The 19,795-nt window shown below is 36.6% G+C and overlaps 1 protein-coding gene across 2 annotated transcripts in view; it reads right to left on the bottom strand.

Moving 5' to 3' along the window:
* The window catches only part of LOC121427345 (myosin-9-like), a 60,917-nt gene that overhangs the window by 32,505 nt on the left and 8,617 nt on the right, over window positions 1-19,795 (bottom strand). For both annotated transcript variants that reach the window (XM_041623692.1, XM_041623693.1), the window contains exon 6: window positions 19,012-19,145. In XM_041623692.1, the coding sequence (XP_041479626.1) occupies window positions 19,012-19,145 (134 nt within the window). The remainder of the gene's footprint in view (window positions 1-19,011; window positions 19,146-19,795) is intronic.

Genomic DNA, 19,795 nt, shown 5'->3' with positions numbered 1-19,795 from the left:
CAATATAAATTATAAAGCCTTAAAATGCCTGAATAGGGAAGTTGTCAGGGCCTAAAATCAGGCAAAAGCCTCAAGGCTCGCATCTCTGAATATTAGAAGTTTATACAATTTTCATTAACCTGGTTTTTTGCACAGCTTCAAGTGCCCTGATCAGGTAGTCAAACGTTAAAGGGAATTCCCTTATTACAGATTACCTTTACTATTTATCATGTAGTGGCGCCCTTGGTTGCACACACACTGGAGAGCTCCCAGGATATTGCCTAATTTACCTGGAATTTGTAAGTCATTGATTATAATTTTTGTACCACCACGAAGATTACTACTCATGGACTGTGGAGGACCATTAGCATTGATTATAATTCACCGGTTTTGATGGAAAAAAAGATATTTGTATTTCACTTTTACTACTTTGGACAAGGATATACTCCATGGATCATAATGTACTTCACTCTTGAGTAACCTTATCAAGTCCCCTTGACTGAGACATGGCTTTTTCTATTGTGATTGTGGCCACCTCTGTTCTGTGGACAATGGTACTATTATCCTACTCTAGAGAACAACTTTTGAATATAAGGGAACAATGTCCTCCTACAAGGGTGTCTATTGAAGTGTACCATACAATAGTTAATTGTGGTATTAGCAGTGTTAAACCAACAAGAAGAGGTACTCGCTCCTTTGTAAAAAAAATCAGCATCCAATCCCTGTTGTTATAGGCAGGAGACGAACAAGAGTCAATGCCCAACCTGGAGATGTTAATAATGTGATAAATATCCAAACCTCTTCCTTATACCGCATGATCAGAATGGGGATAAAACTGAGATTACAAATAGAACACGTTCGTTCCATCGCTTATATGACTTCCCAACTGTTTTCCTCACGAATGCTCGATCACTTAATAATAAGTTTGACGAATTCCATTCTTCAATTTTAGACATGAATATTGACATTGCTGGAGTGACAGAGACTTGGTTCAGGGAGGAATTACCCCCTGACTATGTATCAATCCCTGATTATATCATGTACGAGAAATCAAGGACACAAAGAAGGGGTGGGGCGTAGCTGTCTATGTCAGGAGTCATTTAAACCCCCAACCTGTCCCCGACGTTGTGGTCCCCAATGACTTAGAAATCACATGGGTCAAAGTGCACCCGTCAAAGCTTCCAAGATCTGTTTCTATCTTGGTAATAGCTGTGGTGTACCACCCTCCTAACAATGAGAATGAGGACAGACTAATAAATCACATCTTACAAACAACAGATTCTATTTCTTCCCGTTGTCCGGATGTTGGATTTGTAATCATGGGTGACTTCAACGACCTTGATACATCTTGTTTGACATCAGATAGGAGCTTCGTCCAAGTTGTAGACAAGGTTACACGGGGTGACAGAATCTTAGACAAAATCATCACAAATGTCGGCACTTACTTTAAGTCACCATCGATTATGTCACCTCTGGGATCAAGTGATCATAATTCTATCCTTTGGCCCCCGAGTGACTCTACCCCGATTCTAGTGAATCGCGTGAGCAAGAAAGTAACCAGACCTATGAAGGACAGCGCTATTCGTGAGTTTGGCGCTTAACTTTTTGACTATGATTGGTCGAGTGTCTTCGAATCTGACAATGTAGATGACAAATGCCATGAATTCTACAACATCCTGTTACCTCTGTTAGATTCCTACTTTCCAAAGAAGACCTCAAGGCTCCATGTACAAGACAAACCGTGGATGACACCAGCCATCAAATCCTTGATTTCAGAGCGGCAAACCGCTTTCGCTCAAAATGATATTGCAAGATGGCATCAGCTGAGGAACAAGGTGCAACGGCAGATTGTACTTGCCAAAGCTGATTACTACGGCAACCGGGTTCAGAAGATGAAGGAGTCAAATCCATCGAAAATGGTATAGACACATCAAGATAATGACAAGTGGTCACGTGAAGTCACCAAAGATTGATATCCCTAGTACTGATCCCTGTGACCTGAGGAGCTGTGCAGAAGAGATAAATAGTTTCTTCACTGACATAGCAAAGGACATCCCAAGGTTGAACACATCTACTTTGCCATCTTATCTCCCTGCGAGCAAACCCCTTCCCTTTGTACAACCGTATCAGGTCTACAGAGAGCTGAAGAACATCAAACAGAGTAAGGCTCCTGGTCCAGACGGGATCCCAGCTAGAGTAATAAACCTCTTCGCCTACGAGTTATGCATACCACTTTGCGACATCTTGAATTCTTCTTTTCAACAAACAGTGGTGCCTCAATGCTGGAAACGGGCTTGCGTTGTTCCAGTGCCGAAAGTCCCGCAACCCACTATTGAAAACCTACGACCTGTGTCACTGACAGATCATTTTTCAAAAGTAGCTGAGAAGTTTGTTGCTAATTGGGCTCTAAAAGACATGGAAGGGTCCATCGACAAAGCTCAGTATGGAAATAGAAAGGGTATGTCAACATCGCACTATCTGATTGATCTCCTCAATGTAATACATGCTAATGTTGACAAACCGAAATCAATATGTACCCTATTGGCCACTGATTTCTCCAAGGCCTTCGATCGGATTGACCACAACCTGGCTCTATCAAAGCTCTTAGACATGAATGTTCAACCAGCATTGGTTGCATGGATATGCGACTTCTTGAAAGACCGGCAACAGTGTGTTAAGTACAGATCAGTAGTCTCAGGATGGAAGAACATACAAGCTGGTGCCCCGCAGGGAACTCGTTTAGGCCCGCTTATTTTCCTCTGCTTGATCAATGATGCATGCCAGCAGAGCCCCAATCTACATTGGAAATACGTAGATGATCTTTCGATACTAGAAAGCAGGAAAACGAGCGACCCTGCCACCATCCAGAAGAGTGCACATGAGCTTCAGCAGTGGTCTAAAGATAACAACATGAAACTCAACCCTAGTAAATGTGCTGTCATGCACATAAGCTTCATGAGAACAAGTCCACCAAATCCCACTGTTGAACTCGAAGGGCAGGAACTATCTGAAGTCCAGTTCATGAAACTACTTGGAGTTTGCATTCAGAATGATTTGAAATGGACATATCATGTCAATGAGATCACCAAGCGCGCAAGCATGAGGCTTCATATGTTGCGCATCCTCAAGGGATTCAAACTACCCCTTGATGATTTGAAGGTGATTTATACCTCCTATGTTCGTCCAGCATTAGAGTACTGTGCACCAGTTTGGCACTCTGGACTTGACGCATCACAGAGAAAACAAATTGAGAGAATACAAAAACGCGCATTCCGCCTCATGCTTGGGCCCGCTTACCAAGATTATGACCATGCACTAGAACTGCTTAACCTATCTACTCTAGATAAGCGGAGAGAAGGACTATGTATGAGACTGGCAAAGGGCGTTAGTCTTCATTCCTCCCCCTTTCACGATTGGCTACCTCCAACTCGAGAGGCGGTCCACAAACGTTCACTACGTTACAGCAATATGTACACTGAAATACGCTGTAGAACAGAACGCCGTCGAAAAAGCGCTGTCCCATACATGGTCCGACTACTTAACAGTCAATCGAATATGTAATGAATTTCAAAATTTACGATTAATTTAATTTAATACACGACACAACTTCTCAACAGGCAATCAATGTGTTAATGATATCCAAATTATGCATAATAAATTTTATTAAAGGCGAAATTGATATGCTATCTTCTAATATAATATAATGTTTTCGTTCGCTTTAAATTCTGGTTACGACTCTTTGCAGCAAAATTATTACGATAATCAAGCTTACATGATGTACTTAATATTACTTTTACCACATCTAGCATTGCTTGTTTTCAATGGGCATTGTTGTTTTATCCCATCTTGGTATAATTGTTTAGTATGCTAATTCCAGTTTTATACATATACAGCGAGAAAATATTTAATCAATCATTAGATTTATGATATCTCTTATTTCCGTGTACATGGTGTAAGCCAAGTGAATACTACTTAACTCATTGACAGAAGTCCTTTAATCAGTTTTACCAACCTCATCAACATTTTTTTCATTTTCCCCCTTATTCCGGCTCAGTTACATTTCATATTCAATTCTTTAAAGAAATATCATTTGTTTATAATTTGTTTCTTATTTTATTCATGCAAGCTTATGAATGACTGACTTTATCCCCACAGAATCATATTGTGGTTACAACTATCCAATATTACTGTTATCCCATGTATAAAATTATTCTAATCTTCTCCTTTCTTAATTTACAACATATAACATTTATTTATTTCATTACTTTTATATGTCATTTTGTTATAGCAATTGTTATTGTATATATTTTGTATTTTACCTTGTACAGAATTTCGCAATTCAGCCTTTGGCTGCGATGAAGATTTCTGAATAAACCATTTCAATTTCAATTTCAATAAAAAAAACAATTTCAATTTCAACTACACCTGGGTGGAGAGTGGCAAATGTACATGTAGATAAACACTTTGACAAAAAAAGTGTTGTTGTTTGGTTTGAACCAAGATCTTTTGGTTCAAAGTCCAGAGACTTATCCACTGAGCCACACCACCTCTCAATAAAAAATATTATTTTACAAAATACATGTAAGACTGATCTTAAAAAATAAAATTTCACCCCAACAGCAAGTGATTTGAATACATCGTAGAGAAGCAACACATGAATATGTTGTACCTGTAATTTACTGTTGGATCTTGAAACAATAACGAAGGAATAAAAATTGAAATTCATATATTTCACAAAATATAATATTTCACAAAGGTGTGGCATCATGATCATAAGTTCCCTCATTTGAATACAAATTGGTTCTCTGCTTGCTAAAACTCAAAGTTGAAATTCTATACATGTAGATGAAAATTATTTAATATTACCATTTTATATGACTTTGCCATACTGAAAAAAAGTCTTCATTGGAGTCACTAGTGAATGATACATTGGATAAGAATGGAATACCAGAAATATTCCAACAGTTCAGGAAAATATTCCATGAATCGCAGATGAGTGGAATATTGGCCATAACAAGTGAAATATTTCCGGTTTTCCATGAAATAAAAATATAAACTATTACCTATTCCCAGCCCCCCCCCCCTCAACAAAAAAGGAAAAATTTGATCAAGTTAGTCATGTCACATGGTATCATCACTTGTAAGATCAAATTTGAACATTGAAATACGACTTAAATACATAGTTCTTCTTTTGAGAATCATTGTGCTCTATGCTGCACATCGCATTACGTTCATTATACGTACACGTTGTATGCATATTTAATGCATCGCTAAAACACTCTATATAGATGATAATGTCAAATATCCAGCTCAGATACACTGACATACTGTACAACATGCACGGCAGCATCACCTCAAAGTCATTCTAAACGAATATCAATTACAATGTGCAATTTTTACATACCACCACGAAGCAGGAATGAGGAAGAAATTTTCCAAATCACACAAAATCACAATTTTCACACCATCAAAAGTAAGACATCTACACTAATTAACAGCAGCCTACGAACACCAAGAAAGTCCATGATATATCCATGTAGATATAATGTGCCCAGTTTCATACATGCATGTGTGGATAGGAGTTGGTATGCTGGTAGAAGTCAACTGTAATATTGATTTTTGCCTCAGACCAAGCGTAACAAATAACAATGTCAACAATACACTCCCAGGCCTCAGAGTGGCCTCAATCATCAATGTGAACAACAGTGTAACACAAAACAATGCAAGTTCTAGCTAGCACAGAATTTAATCTTTATCATTCTAATCATAGTCAAAATTGATGGATAATCATCTGTGAATTCAAAGAAGTAAATCAATAGATTTGAAAGAAAAGCAAAGAAAAAAAACAGCAATGAGAAAATATTTGACTCTTATCAATGTCATTAATCAAACATGGGTAATCAATATTTTTGCTTAACTTTTGACACTTAAAGACACACATTTAGCAGAAATAGGATAAGCTTCTCTGTCAGTCTAATACATATATAGGCCTACGCTTTTTTTTAATTAGTAATGATTCCAATTAATATCAATATTAAATTCTAGTGATGGTGTTAGTGTTGGTAGTGATGGTGGCGGTCATAAATTCTGGTCAACTATCTACATATTTTTATAAAACCTTCGTGGAAAAAAATGTCAAACAAATCTTGCAGTAAAATGCAACAATTCATGGTCAATCAAACATTAATCAGGGGTGTGATTAGTCACAAATAAAAGGATCTGAAAAAAGCTGAAGAGTGTTGAAAAAAAAGCTGAAACAGGAAGAGCTCCCACAGTCTTTGTACAGAGGAAATCTAAAGGGCAATTCCATAATATGACCACTGATCAACCTTTCCGTACGTCCAACCCCCATTTTTCTCAGTTTTACTTCACGTCAATAAACCAAGTCATTGTCATTTGAGAACATTACAGACGGTCAAAAGAACAAGAAATCAGAGACAGAAAATTTCATGAAGGTCCCATGATAGGGGGTTGGACGTGCATATTTTATGGAATTGCCCTAGAATATAAGCTGAAAATCAAAACAAAAACAAAAATCTGAAATCAGCTAAAAGAGCTGAATTCTCACATCCCTGATTAATTGAGTCTAGAACCACATACCCGATATCTAGTTAATAATATAAAGATGTCAGAAGTCTGAGTAAAAACATGGATCTGACAAGGATCCATATTGAAAACAAATAGTTGCATTGAGAAGTTATCATCACAAAAATGTAAAGTTAAGGGCAGGTTATTATCAGGACCCCCCTCCCTTCCCTTCCGTCATCATCATCTGGTACAGGAAGAATGGGGTGGCCTGTAATTCCCGGTCACTCCATCTTTTCGGGGGAAAACAATTTTTAATATTGGGTATTAAATATTTTGCAAACAAAACAGAAATAGGCAAAAATTTATCAATAAAAGAAAACTGAAAATCAATCTGTATGATTAGAGACTCCCTCTAAAAAGATCACAAAACTTACTGAATTCGTTCAGGGATGATCGGAGTAGTCCTATTAAAAATCCAAAGTGAGAACTCTTTGGTAGCAACGCATGATCATGGTCCATGGCATGATGAAACTCTCGAGTACAATGTATTACAAGCCACATACACAGTCACTCCAAAACATGATATTCATCATCAACGAACGACACTAAATTTCTTGGAGATGAAGACTTTAGACCCAAGCTATACTTTCTGGAAGCAGGGCTAAGTCTAAATTCCATTCAAGTACAGGAAGACAATAAAGTTAGACAAATACAAAGAGCCTTTGTCATGTGAACACAATAGCAAACAAAATCTTGGGTTATCAAGCTTTCAATCTTGTCAAGAAGATCTATAGTAAGGTTCACATGGAGACAGGTCAACTGTAAGTCTAAGGCAAAATGTTAGCTGCTAAAACTTAACTGGTTGCTTGAACACATCTTTCTTATATTTTCTTTATTTTAAAGACATTTATGAGATAATTTCACGAAAAGCCATTTACTGCAAGTTCAAGGGAATATTTTTACACGTGTAGACATCTACTTGTAAATGTCTCCAAATCAAAACACACTTGTTTAAAATCCTCTTGTCAAAGCAAGGATATGATTTTTCTTTTTGCTTGTTTGCTCCTTTTTCAGCTAACCCACCAAAATTTGCTTTACTAACCGTCTACATTGAACCCTGTGGGAATTTTCAAAGGCTCTTTTCTAGTTTTCGATAGATTTTATTCTCGTCTAAACATGGCTCAATAGACGATGGCTAGACCCTCACAAGATTGAAAAAGCTGTAATCTTCAACTGTTTCCAATTGAAAAGGGTTGGGTCGAACAAGCTGGATTATAGCAAGCCTACCTGGTTGTCCAGACAACAGAGCTTTTAAGTCATCTTACATTGGCCCCTAGTATTCTATTATTTATATCCTTTCCTTAAAGAAGAGGTATTTGAAATCTGTCCCCCTCCCTCCATAGCTCTCTTCATTTCTCTCTCCCTCTTCCTCCTTTTCTCAAACATGGACCTACTCAGTAAATGTAGGTCCATGTCTGAAACAAGAATTTGAAATAATTGCAAATTGGGGGTATCTCGCTGCATATAATCAACACTCTTGAATCACAGTTTTCACTTTGTTGTGTTCATAGACTATCAAATTTTTGTCAGTCATAAAGATAAATATCTTTCAGAATATCAAACGCTGAAAAAAGTTGCAGTTTGGAATCAATCTGTAGGGCCATGAAAGCTAAAACCCCTGGTTGAAACTTTGATCAAAAAGTGGGTATTCACACAAGACTAGTACATATAAAACTTGCTGTTTCAAAGGGCCTTCGGTATAGTCTGCAGGCACAGACCCTGATTGAAACTTTGATCAATTGTGTCTCCATGCAAAGACTAGCACATTCAAAACTCGCTGTAAAGGGCCTTCAGTACAGGAATGGGCCTACTTCTGGTTTGTATCCATTGCATCCACTCACTCCAAGGTTAACATTTAATTCCTGGTTCACACTCACTGATCTGCGATGTGTGGTGGGTGGGCTTAGAAAAGAGGGGAAAACACTGCAATTGAATCCTCTCCAGAAATAAAATGTTCTGTATCATTGTTTTGATGGTTGATCCTGGTTTGTGATATCATTCTAGCTAAAGAAATTTGACTAGGTGGCGGTGCTGCACCATCCCGAGATTGCTCAACCTCGAGATGTTAGCCAAATTGGCACTCTTCGCGATTTATCTCGAGATTCAAGAAACCCCGTCTCCACCATCGCAAGAAGAGCGATTCCTGCTCGAGCATCGATGCATTATGGTCCGACGCCGTGAATAAATAAACCCGAGTGCGTCTGCAATGACGAATTAGCGTGATAATTCGGAAAATAGCGTGCTATTTTGCAAATAATCCCAAGTTGACTTGGGATTGAATCTCGAGATTAATCCTATGATCTAGTGCAATAATTGCATCTCCACTGCAAATAATCTCAAGATTGTTCAGATCTGGATGATTTGCCGGATCAGAAATAGCGCGCTAATTTGAAAACTCGGGATGGTGCAGACAGCCCTATCAAATAAATCGAAGTACAACCAGTTCGCAATCGAGTCTGGGTGTCCTTGTGGCAAAGTGGCAACTATCTCAAGGAAATGTGAAAACGTTGTTTTTCAGAGTTTCCAGTGTTTTTATAGGAGATTGAAAATTGTTAAAACATTCTAATACATGTTTGAGACGGTTATTCATTCGTTGAAGGGTTTCTGCATCGTCTCCACCATAGAAGTTTAGAATTCTGCAATGTCTGTGACAACCTGTTGAAAACTGAAGTGTCCTCATTTATTGCAATCATTACAGTCATTGCTTTCTCTCTGATAAATTCCTTTGGGAAGCCTAGTCATTGCAGGCAGGATTGTACATGGCTTCTTGCTGTCCCGATTCCATTTCACTCTTCTTTTCTTTCTTTTCTTTCTTTATCTCCCTCTCTTTCTTTTACCTCTTCCTCTCATGGATTTATATCTCTCTCCCTCTCCCTTTCTCCCTTGCCCCGCCCCCTTTCAAGTGATTAAGCCATGTTGAGAAAGTCTAAATACAATGAAAAAAGCTTTTCACGAACAGTTTTTACTGCTTTTTGTTACATGCAGAATGATATTGTCTTTTAATATGCAATGGGGCCAGGGCAATTTAAAAAGACCAGGGTCCAGTAACACAAAGAATAGCGATTGAATGTACGCTTGATTTTCACGACAGATTAATGGAGTTAATCGTAGAAAAATGTTCTACAATCATTGCTATTAAGCTTTGTGTTACAGGCCCCTGGGCATTGCTATAATGTGGTACACAAGATTTGCTTTATGATATCAAATATTGCTTTCAAATTTCTATGAACAACATACATCTACAAGTACCTGATACAAAGGTGACAATACATACCTTTTCTTCCATCTCTCTTCTGAGTGATGATCAATTTATTCCACAATAATATGCATAATTATGAATGTTTCCAGCAAAAAGAGGGTTGTAATAATATAAAGTTTGAACGTGCATATACCATAATTCACTACCGTTGATCTCTTTATCTTTCAGTGTTTTATTCAGTGCTCTGCAGGGGGTGAATTGTGAGAGAGAGAAAATATATTACAATCCCCCCTCTCTCTTTCTCTCTCTATCTGTCTGCTAACACACAATGCAATGACCTAAAACTTGACAAAGAAATACTTGTGGAGATACAAAATTTAGCAATTGTATAAAAGTATTCAAATGTAGAAGTTTGGAAATTGGAATGGCCCACACACCTCTGTCTGAACTACATGTAAGAAGAAAAGTTATTATTTGGGAATATAACAAGATCTTTTTTAATAATCAAATAGGACATACTGTATTTACAGCATGCCATACCCCTTAATATGTTCCCCTTTTCTCTCTTTCTTGAGGGGCGGGGGATATTTTAAACATCTAACTTTGTAACCAGAGTCTGGTTACACAAAGACACATTGATTGCACAATACCCAAGTACTGTACAGTTTGTAAACTTACGATTGATAAGATTGATTCTATCTTTTACATGTACATACATGTAAGTTACTGGTTCAAATTTATGAATAGTTTATCTTAAAAAATAATTTTGAATTTAACTGGTTCATATTTAGGAATATTAGTTTGTTATTATATAAAATAATTTTGAATGATTAAACTTTTCATTTTAAGAACCAACAAATATTACCTCATTCCATGTTTAAACCACATACGATCAGAGCTTCAATGATACCAATCAACAAATATTAATCTTGATAGCACAAAGTTGATACTCTATTGATGTCAGAGATCATTATGCAGCCAGGCCATACAAACTCACTATTCCCTGATCTTAAGCAAACACAGCACTCCAATGCATGCTATTCAAATATCAGCAGAGTGGCATAGTGCTGCCATGGCAACCAGAGTATAATTGCCCGAGCTGAGATGATTAAAGTGCATTTAATATGCATTGGCCTTGGAGGCACTCGAGTAGGAAACCAAATATAGAGGTGCATGGATTTAAAGCATGTGGACATGTACAGGTACATGTTGTTCAAATTTCACTTTTATTGATTGGTTAATAATCAGATTTTAAAACTAATTTATTCAAACTAATGACATACATGTATGAATAATTTATGGATTTACCAGAAAATCTTGTGCCGTTATTATAACCAGGAAATATTTTCAAACTAAGCCTGAGTCGAATCGATTTTAAAATCGGTGTTCGATCGATGTCATCGAACACCGGTGCAGATTTTGCAAAATCGGTGCATCGAAAAAAAAATACGTCGGCCGGCCGATTCGTTTGGATCACACAATCAATCATCAAAATATCATAATGTCCAACTTGACTACTACTGACTTGATTTCTATTGCCCCCCAAATGAAACCGATTGTGTAATTATGATGCCTATTCACCATTAATTTGAAGTTTATTTCGATCATACTTCGAGTCTTACTCGTCTGCTAGTCCTCGTGCTGAGATAATTTATGCACGATGAATTCATGAATGGAAGTCATGGCCATCGATCGTGCATGCGCAGTACTGTTCTTTAATCAAACCAGAAAATGGCCGGAGATTGACGCGATCAACGTAAAATAAATCTTGCTTTCATGAACAATATTAATATCATGACCATAGAACATTATTTAATCGTAATATTTAACAATAATTTACATATATGATAATCATTAATATGAATTTAGAGCTTGATGTGAAACGTTTGTATTTCGTTTCAATTTTCAATGGCGGACATCTCATGACGATCGACTTGAGTCGAGAGAGTGCACTTGTCTAAAAAAAAATAATTATCACATCAGGATTGATTCTCGAACATTGCCTACATTCAAAAAACTCTTTTCAAGATCGTAATATAACCATATAATAACATTTTACATGACAAAACAGAGAAAATTGCGTTTGATATTTTTTTCCCATCAATTTGATGCTAGATTGTGCCCAACTTTGGGCTCTGATTTCATGAATGGAAAATATGTCATACGTCATCGAACACGCATGCGCATTGTGCTTCTTTTCTCGGAGCTCGGAGAAGACGTCCAGAGATGGAATAACAAAAGAAATAATGCCAGTATTAATTCTTCCATATGAACATAACATACTTTGCTGACATCGTCAATATTCTTAGTATGACCATAAAATCTTGTTAAATCGTAATAATTTATATGAATTTAGGGCTCGATCCCGGGCTCGATTCGAAACATTCGTATTTATTTCGATCGCATGCTCAGATTGTCATCAGGATTAATTCTCAAACATCGTCATAACTCATATTTCACCATCTTTCCTCACAATCGTTATATCAGCATTGAATAGCAATTCAAATGACCATCCAGAGAAAATTACGTATTTATTCGCATAAATTTATTTGGAACTCATTTTGGAGCCAACTACACAATCTCAGGCAAGTTATAGCGCTCTCCGTTGGTTGCACTTGTTTGCTGGCGCTGACAAGCACGCCTGTCGTTTCGGGAGAGTGAGTGTACGGGGCTGGTGAATGCGAGTCTGGACTGCGAATGCTAGTTGACCGAAAATCATTCGGATCGACTCTGCGTGATTCATGTCTTTATTATTGTTTCACTTTAAACTTATATGTTGTCATCTGCAAATATCATTGTTGAAGATATTTTGGGAAGAATTCTGCATTGGTCCCCGGCCTTTTTTGTGTGTGTTTTGTGGTCATGGAAAATACAAACGAACTTTGCTCTGTCATCTGCTTGTGCAACGCTCACCCGGCTAACGCCAGCGCATACCGTCAGTGCGTAGTGCATGCATAGCGCATCGACGCGATGGCCGGAGCAAATTTTTTCCCGCCTTCAATATTCGATGCATCGATGTTCGATCGAATTAAAGCTGTCGAACACCGGTTTTCAAAATAATCGATATGACTCAGGCTTATTTCAAACACACAGCCAATAAATACAAGTCAATATTTGAAAATGATATTGTTCTGTGATACACTTTCTGTTCTAAAATCATTAATTTTGCTACTTACATGTAGGTTTCATTTTTTTTTAATCACTCTACATGTAAACTATATATTAGCACTTTTTTCCTATCATGGGAAAGCTTCTGAAAACAATTTCAGTTGACAATGATATTTTAAATGCGTAACATGTCAAATACAATTCTTCAGCATCTAATTTTCAAATGTTTTTTTTATTTCGCTATTTCCCACAAACCTCAGGCAAGCATCTGAAAGACTTTCTAGCTTAAATGTAAGAAAAGAATTTAAATAAAAGTAGATATTCAGGGCATTTTTGTTGGGTTATTTTTTATTAAAATATGATTGTGTAAATAATCATTGTGATACCGGCTCAAAATAGCCTTACATGTAGTAGCAGAGATTTTGAGCAGGTAATCAACGAAACAATGAACTATGATACTGGAGAACCATTACATACTGCATAAATTATTTGTTTCTAGCTAGGAAAAACCACAGGTAGGCTTTCGTTAATAAGAACTAAATATTTCAAAGGTAAAACTAAAAATGTACTGTCAAAATGATTCAGAACTGTAGAGGGCAGTATTCAGTTTACAAAATAAGAAAGATTGATTGATGATGAAACGGCAAAAGCAAGATTCCCTGGGGAGATCCAATACAATCAAAAGATTATTAAGTCCATTCACAAACAATGGCAAATATCACCCCTCAAAAAATAGTCGCTTTTTAAGATCTCCTTCTCTTCTTCTTCCTCTTCTTCATTGTTTTCTTCTATTGCTTCATCTTCCTCATCCTACTTCTCTTTCTTTTTCTTCTTCTCCTTCTCCTTGGTAAATTGCCAATTTGTCTCCTGCCAACTTGTCCATTCACCACACTTTCACAATAGTCTAATGCCACTCCGTGATTTCCGTCCATCAAAATTTTTGTCTAACAATCACTTGGTCCAATCATCAATTTCCATTCCATCTATCTATAATAGCTGTATTTATAAAGCGCTTTTTGCCAGAGGATACAAAGCGCTGCTATTATTACCCCGGCTTTAGCTCGAGCTACCATCACCGGTGCTCAGTGCATGCAAGGAATTACTCCTACCGGGTACCCATTCACCTCACCTGGGTCGAGTGCAGCGCAGTGTGGATAAATTTCTTGCTGAAGGAAAATACGCCATGGCTACGATTCGAACACACGACCCTCTGTTTCAAAGGCGAGAGTCAGAACCACTAGACCACGACGCACCCACATAGCTGACCATTTCATCACATAACCAGTTGGTCTTACATGTATATTCATTTCATTTTCATTCATTTTGCGCAATTAGCACTTAGTCCAATTAGACCAAATGGACTAAATTGCTACTGGGCTGGGCAAACTGTGTTTCATAAAGCTGTTCGTAAGTTAAGAGCGACTTTAAGATCGACTGGTGATCCTTTCTTATGGTAAATGGTATATTCAGTGGTGATGGTTTAGCGCGTAAGAAAGGTTCACCAGTCGTTCTTAAAGTCGCTCTTAACTTACGAACAGCTTTATGAAACACCCACCAGGTTATCAGACGAAATGGCAATTAGACCATGTGGATAGTGAAGGAACTGGTGCAGACCCAATGAAAGTTGATGAGTTGACAATTGGATGAATTGGCATTAGAATCTTCTCCTTCTTTTTCCATTTCTCATTCTCTTTCTCATTTTTTCTCATCCTCCTTCATCCTCTTCCATCTTCTCCCCCCCCCCCCCCTCTTCGTCCCCACCCCGCCTCCTGTACATCATAATAACACTCAATATTTATAACACGCTTTTCCCAAATGGCCCAAAGCGCTCATACATGTAATTTCAGTTAACATATAATTTATAGTTTTATTATACAAACAAAAATCAGAACAAAATGAAGGCAGTTGCCTAGAAAGAGAGTTTTAAGGGACTTCTTAAAGGACATGGTGTACCCTTCTTCTATGTTCTTGATTAAAGTCTTATAATCGCAGACTAGGCTCAGATAAAATTTGCAAAATGTTATTCTGATTCATGTTTATCTCAGGAGAGGCATAATAAAAGCATCATGGCTTCTTGTGTGATTCATTTAGCCTGGGTGTAGAATGTTATAGCAGATGTGGCCCTATATTGCTTAAACCTAACATATCGACCAGTATTCTGAACTCGGGTTTAAATCAAGCCCTGGTTTAAAGTTGTGGCTCAACTATGGAGAGCCAATTGAGGCAAAAATCTTATATGTTCACTTTATTAACTCTTATGAGACTCAAATCATTTATAACTTTCTCAGAATGATAACTGAAATATTTTATTTATTATGAAAGCAAAGGGAAACAAAATAGTAAATATAAGAAATATACAATGAGGAAAAAAATTTAGTCTTTGGCTCCCCATAACTTTAGCACAGAGTTAGACCATGGTCTAAGCCAAACCTGACTTCAGAATACCAGCCATGGTATTTTGGGTAGTACATGTACATGTAGCTCCACAGAAGGACATTATTGAAAAAACAATAAAAAATCAACCTGAATTTTAATCACTTACCCTTCTATCTTGGTAGGCAGCCATGCTTGTTTGTAATTATTTTCCTTTCACTTTGGTGAAAATCACTCCAAACAGAAATAAAATCCTTGCAAAAGCCAAACGGCAAAAATCCTTTTAAAATCCAATCAAGTTGTTGCTCAAGCCAGCAGTGTTGACTTGCTGCACTTTAATACCATCTTTCATTTGATCTAAACAGCCTCCAAAATGCATGACAAAATCAACACTTTCTTGAAATTACAAAATAAATACCACACTGCATGATTGAAAATATACTGCAGGACATTTCCAGGCAAGGCATGATAACCCAAAATCAAAACTACACTTGTAGCTATTGAGTACTGTATGTTCCACAAGAGATCAAAGGCATCTTCAAATGCTCCAAATTAATCCAAATTAAAAATCCACATGATTCCTCTTTGTGTATCTATTCCTCTGTACATACAACTTGTACATGTACACAAACACAAGTCCGGCCAAATATTGATCGTATGAGTAACAACCACTGTCTTTTTGAAAGCACTATCAAACTCGAAGGAATTTCTTTTCAATTACGGACAGTTACTTCTATTCAAGTGGTGCTTTGAATTGAAAAGGGGTCTTTTAATCAATAACCAAGGGGAGTGGACAATGGTTTGTCCCTAATCATGGTCAGAGATGAATAGAAACACAGATGACCAATAGCTATCCCAGCCACCCCAATTAATGTTCTATTTATAATACCACATCTGAAGAGAGAATATGACTGTCCAATTCTAAAAAGAGCCCATCATTTTCAAGTATCAAACAGGAATATACCAAGGAGATTAATTTTCAATTGACAATAGTCTCTAACTCTAAAGAACATGTACAATTTATTTGAATCAGACATCCCTAGTGCAATAAAGCATCATCATTTAGAAAGATTACACAATGTTATCCAACTAAGTACTCCAAACTAACCCATTGGGGTTGACTTAATGATGGCGGATTAGGACTCTAGTGCATTGTGCCTATTTCTATTTCAAGTGCTAAAAGTCTATTTAAGCCCTTTTTATTGCAGTGGCTTTGAAATACTTCTCCAATAGCCAGAGCCTATAATGGACTGTTAAGTGATATTTGGGGCCTTCATTTTTAAGTAGAATTCTACAAATATTCTGAGTTTACAATTTTTGTTTTGCATGTACCAGAAATTAAAAATGATCCACCCACACAGTAAAATAATAATAATAATGAATACAAGTACAGCATTTATTATGTGCCATCTATCTAGTAAGCCCCGACAAAGTTCATTGAAAAAAAACAAAGGTTTGAAAAATAAAGAAATACATAAGAATTCAAAAACAATAACATACATAAGAAATTAATTACATTTTGGCAATTCTTTTGTAGGTATTAGTTATAAATGTCAAGACTGATATTCTCACCAAAAATTAGCATTCTACTTGCTACCGTAATACAAAGTGAGTTAACACTAACAGCCAAAACATACATTTACAAAAAAAAAAAACAATTAGGGGCATATTTCATACGCTAATTTTCATAAATAATCAATGAAAAATATGAATAATTAATTATTTTGAAAATTTTACGATACAGTCTTGTTGTTTACATCTGGCTCAATGTGCGTGCAAATTTTCGCAGCGATCATGCAATCAGCAGCCGAGATCTGAAGGGGTATCAAATTGACCCCCCCCCCCCTTATAGCATGGTCTGAAATACATGTAGCCTAGTTAAAATAGGGTTAAAGCTAATAAAAATAAATCACTAATATTTTTCCACTTTTTAAATGTTTGCTTATAAATAATACAATGGATAATGATTTTGACACTTGAATATGGATACATTTCAACAGTCATGGCAAGATCATTGTCCATAAGAACAGAAAAAAGTACATACATGTACGAGGCAAAACGGTCACACGATCATCACCTACCAAGCATGCTGTTTTCACAAGCTCATGGATATTCAAACACATGACAATTGTACCATTGCAGACATACTTTCCAAAATGCTTTATATGCCTTCTCATAAGATCCTGGTTGTTTGATATAGACCATTCAGCCCATTTTACAATGTCATCATCCGTGCAATCTTGGATCCCCACGATTTTGTTCACTGCACGCAAGCACCAATTATGCAGGCACCACAAGTAAAATCACTCTTTTTTGAAGCGCCCATGTTGCGACAATCAACAGACCAAAATCGCACTGCAAGAGCATATGTTGCACCAAAATTCATAAATTTACATTACAAAGGATCTATTCATAGGGGTCATATAAATCAAATAATGAATGTTCTTTTCATTTGTGCAATGGGCAGAATACTTCATTCAGTGACAAATGAAATAAAAGATCCCTTCAACTCGGCTACATGTATGCCTCGTTGGTGGATCATTTAATCTTTCACCTCATGTAGTATTCTGTCAATTGCACTCAAAAACATTCATTATTTGTATACCATTGCACAGCCACACTTGTCGCCAGTAAAGATAGCAGACGTACATTCAGCTTTGTACTTGCCAATGTTTGCACATTATCAAAATACAGGGATTAAGTTTCACCAAAAATTTACAAAGATCACCAAAAGGGAGTGCTCATATGCCCCATCTGGTGCATGTTGGATTAGATAAATACTCAACAGAAAGTTTTTTTCCCTGACTCTCAATATTCCATAAGTGTGTAAAATGATCACTATTAGTACCTATTCCAAATTTGAATTCAAACTCACCTCATTTATACATGTATTATTTTTGTTAATGAATGAACCAAGATGATGGATGTTCGGGCATGCTTGTGTGTGTGCTTCTCGGTGGGTGTGTTTGTGTGTGAATGAACATATTTCGCTCCCCCCCCATTCATCTGAGTGTTGGAGGCTTCTTATTTTCAAGTGTAAACATTTTGTTGCCCTCCTCTTCTTATAATGATATTTCTATAAACGAATGTACAATTTGATGATGCTTTAAAGGTCAAGTCCACCTCAGAAAAATGTTGATTTGAATCAATAGGGAAAAATCAGACAAGCACAATGCTGAATATTTCATCAAAATCGGATGTAAAATAAGAAAGTTATGACATTTCAAAGTTTTGCTTATTTTTAACAAAATAGTTATATGAACGAGCCAGTTACATCCAAATGAGAGAGTTGATGATGTCACTCACTCACTATTTCTTTTGTTTTTTTATTGTTTGAATTATACGATATTTCAATTTTTACGAATTTGACGATTAAGACCTCCTTGCCTGAAGCACAAAATGTTAAAATAATGGAATTCCACATGTTCAGGGAGGAATGAAACTTCATTTCACATGACAATGACGAGAAAATCAAAATATTTCATATTTCAAACAATAAAAAACAACAGAAATAGTGAGTGAATGACATCATCGACTCTCTCATTTGGATGTAGCTGGCTCGTTCATATAACTGTTTTTGTGAAATGAAGCGAAATTTTGAAATGTCATAACTTTCTTATTTTACATCCGATTTTGATGAAATTTTCAGTGTTATGCTTGTTGAATTTTTCTCTTTTTATTCAAATCAAGTTTTTGTTGGGGTGGACTTGTCCTTTAATTATCATCAAGAATAAATTGAATTTGAATTGATGTTCAAGACATACCTCTTTTGTTATCTTTTCCTTCTCCTCTTCACTAGTTTTCAACCTGTATTTCATGGTGGTGAGCCCTTGTTCTAATTTACGCTTAGCCTCCCTCAACTGGGATTCCTCTCCAGAGCTGCTCTGTAATCTTTCATCTACAGCAAGACAAAAATACAAATAAGGATAAGGGTAGTTACTGATATGCAAGAACTGCGAACTTTGACCCAACACCCATAGGCCCGTATTCTGAAGTCAGGTTTAACTCTGGTTTTAAGTTGTGGTTTAACAATGGAAAGCCAGATGTTACACAAATCTCTATTAGTAGAGGTTCAATGTATCAGCTCATTTGACTCCCAAAACATTATGAATTGCCTGGGAAGGATGAGCATGACAGTTGTCTTCATTATTAAAGAATTAGTAAAGAACACAGTAAACATGAGAAACATTCACTGTAAACAGAATTTTAAAACGTTTGGCTTCCCATAATTTTAGCACAGAGTTAGACCAAGGTCTAAGTCAAAGCCGACTTCAAAACACACTAAAGCCTGCCAGACAGTATGTGATCTGACTATGATCATAATTTTGTACAAATCTTGTGTTACATTAACTATGAAAATCTTGTGTTACATTAACTATGAAAATTCCAATTAGTACAAAATTTATATATAATCTCAACATCATGCCAAGAATACTAAAACCTAAATTCTGCCCTACTACGAGCCTTGCGGTAGGAGTTAAGTCCAAATCACATACAAATTACAGCTAATGATAATGACATTATTATTTCGAATCTATTTTTTTTTCC

The sequence above is a fragment of the Lytechinus variegatus genome, chromosome 14, assembly GCF_018143015.1.
Source record: "Lytechinus variegatus isolate NC3 chromosome 14, Lvar_3.0, whole genome shotgun sequence".
In the NCBI taxonomy this organism is placed as follows: Eukaryota; Metazoa; Echinodermata; class Echinoidea; order Temnopleuroida; family Toxopneustidae; genus Lytechinus; species Lytechinus variegatus.
Note: the sequence above shows the minus strand (reverse complement) of the source record. Positions and strands in the feature narration are given on the sequence as shown.